At 49.8% G+C, this 1555-nt stretch overlaps 1 protein-coding gene across 1 annotated transcript in view; it reads right to left on the bottom strand.

The window, feature by feature from the left end:
- Positions 1 to 1003, bottom strand: part of LOC108790683 (E3 ubiquitin-protein ligase RNF182-like) — a 1896-nt gene extending 893 nt beyond the window's left edge. Inside the window, exon 1 of the mRNA XM_018560996.1 lies at positions 696 to 1003. Within this exon, the coding sequence (XP_018416498.1) occupies positions 696 to 987 (292 nt within the window). The 5' untranslated portion in view covers positions 988 to 1003. The remainder of the gene's footprint in view (positions 1 to 695) is intronic.
- Positions 1004 to 1555: the final 552 nt, after the last annotated feature.

Here is a 1555-nt window from a genome sequence, read left to right as displayed (position 1 = left end):
CCTCCCGTTTCGGGTCCATACCATCCGTTGCAGCGGGTCTCCCGGGCCCCCTCCCTTGCAGCGGGTCTCCCGGGCCCCCTCCCTTGCAGCGGGTCTCCCGGGCCCCCACAACAATAGTCAGGAACAATACTCTTTGCCTTCCCTTCACCACAAGCATCATTGTATAGAAACATTTATGGCCGACATTGGCTAGAGCAGGGACGGGCAGTACAGGTGCTAAACACCAACTATTAGGGAAGATTTATAAAGCAGTGACACCGACATTCAATAAACCATCACTACAGGTGAATCTGTCAGGTGTAGTAATAAGTTCACCACTAATGAATGTTTGGTGAAAGTCACATTCACTGCTTTTTAAAATATGCCTCTTGCAGTCAAATTTTGTGATACAAGCAAAGCCAATTCAGGAAAATGGTGCAAAGAGAGATGAGGATACTCAATAAGGCATAACCCATGGCAACCAGCTTGCTGATGCTCTACATGCTGTAACCCATGGCAACCAGCCCCAATCGCAGTGTTCCCCTGTGTAAAGTTGGATGTGATGCCATCTTATGTACAGTTATTGGGTCAAGAAACAAACTAGTACTTAAAATTTACATTTTTAATTCCCAACTGTCAAATCATTCAAAGCCACGCCCCCTTACAGTATACAGCAATACAATGTTAGAATTGTGTGTCAATCAACCACGGCTCACCTCTGCGGCGAGACCCCGCCCTCGTCTTCTTGCACAGCCTCTTCAGCCACTTGAAGGGACCCTTCACCGCGACGTCGCTTTCCTCCCCTTCCTCGTCGCTGGGCAACGGAGAGGGCGCGCGGCAGAAGGGGCACGTGACCTCGCCCGCCCTGGCCGCCAGACGGTCCAGGCAGTCCGAGCAAACCACGTGACGGCAGGCCGCCAACGAGCACTTCCTCCTCTCCTGGCCGTAGTCTAGGTAACAGATGCCGCACTCCTCCATGTCGGCTGTGGGCAGAGGTGACGTCACCATTCTACAACTCTTTAGCGTTCCGCGGACGAGCGAATGAATGAGAGCGTGCGGCGAGCTGAGACGTTTTATAGGGCGAAGGCCTCGCCCCCAGTCCGGAAGCTGATGAGCTCACGATGAATGGGGAGCCAATGAGAGCAGAGGTGGGGAAAGTGAAGCGTGCTGGCCAGGTGTCTGCGCGGTGATTCACGCTGGTGGAATGCGGTGTTTACACGAAACCTGTTGTCACAGCTCTGTTGTCACCAGCTGATAACAATTCTCTTTCTGTAATATTATTGTTGTCTAATAATAATAATTCTTATCGCAGAGTTACAGTAATATGAGATCGGGAATTGTATGAACACCGCTCCAGACTGCCATTGTCTCATAATACACTTCTTATCGGAGTCCGCCGAGTGTTACGGTAATATGACGTCACCGATTATAACGACACGGCACCGGACTGCCATTGTCACATTGTATATTATATCTGTTACAGGAATATGAGATCGGAGATTATATACTACTTATCGGAATCTGGTGAGTGTTACACTTATTATATCATGAACCCCTCACCCCCCAATTATATCAT

This window comes from Nanorana parkeri, unplaced genomic scaffold (genome assembly GCF_000935625.1).
Source record: "Nanorana parkeri isolate BGI_ZX_2015 unplaced genomic scaffold, ASM93562v1 scaffold491, whole genome shotgun sequence".
Taxonomy (NCBI): domain Eukaryota; kingdom Metazoa; phylum Chordata; class Amphibia; order Anura; family Dicroglossidae; genus Nanorana; species Nanorana parkeri.
The sequence above is the reverse complement of the archived record's forward strand: the minus strand, read 5'-3'. Positions and strand labels throughout refer to the sequence as shown.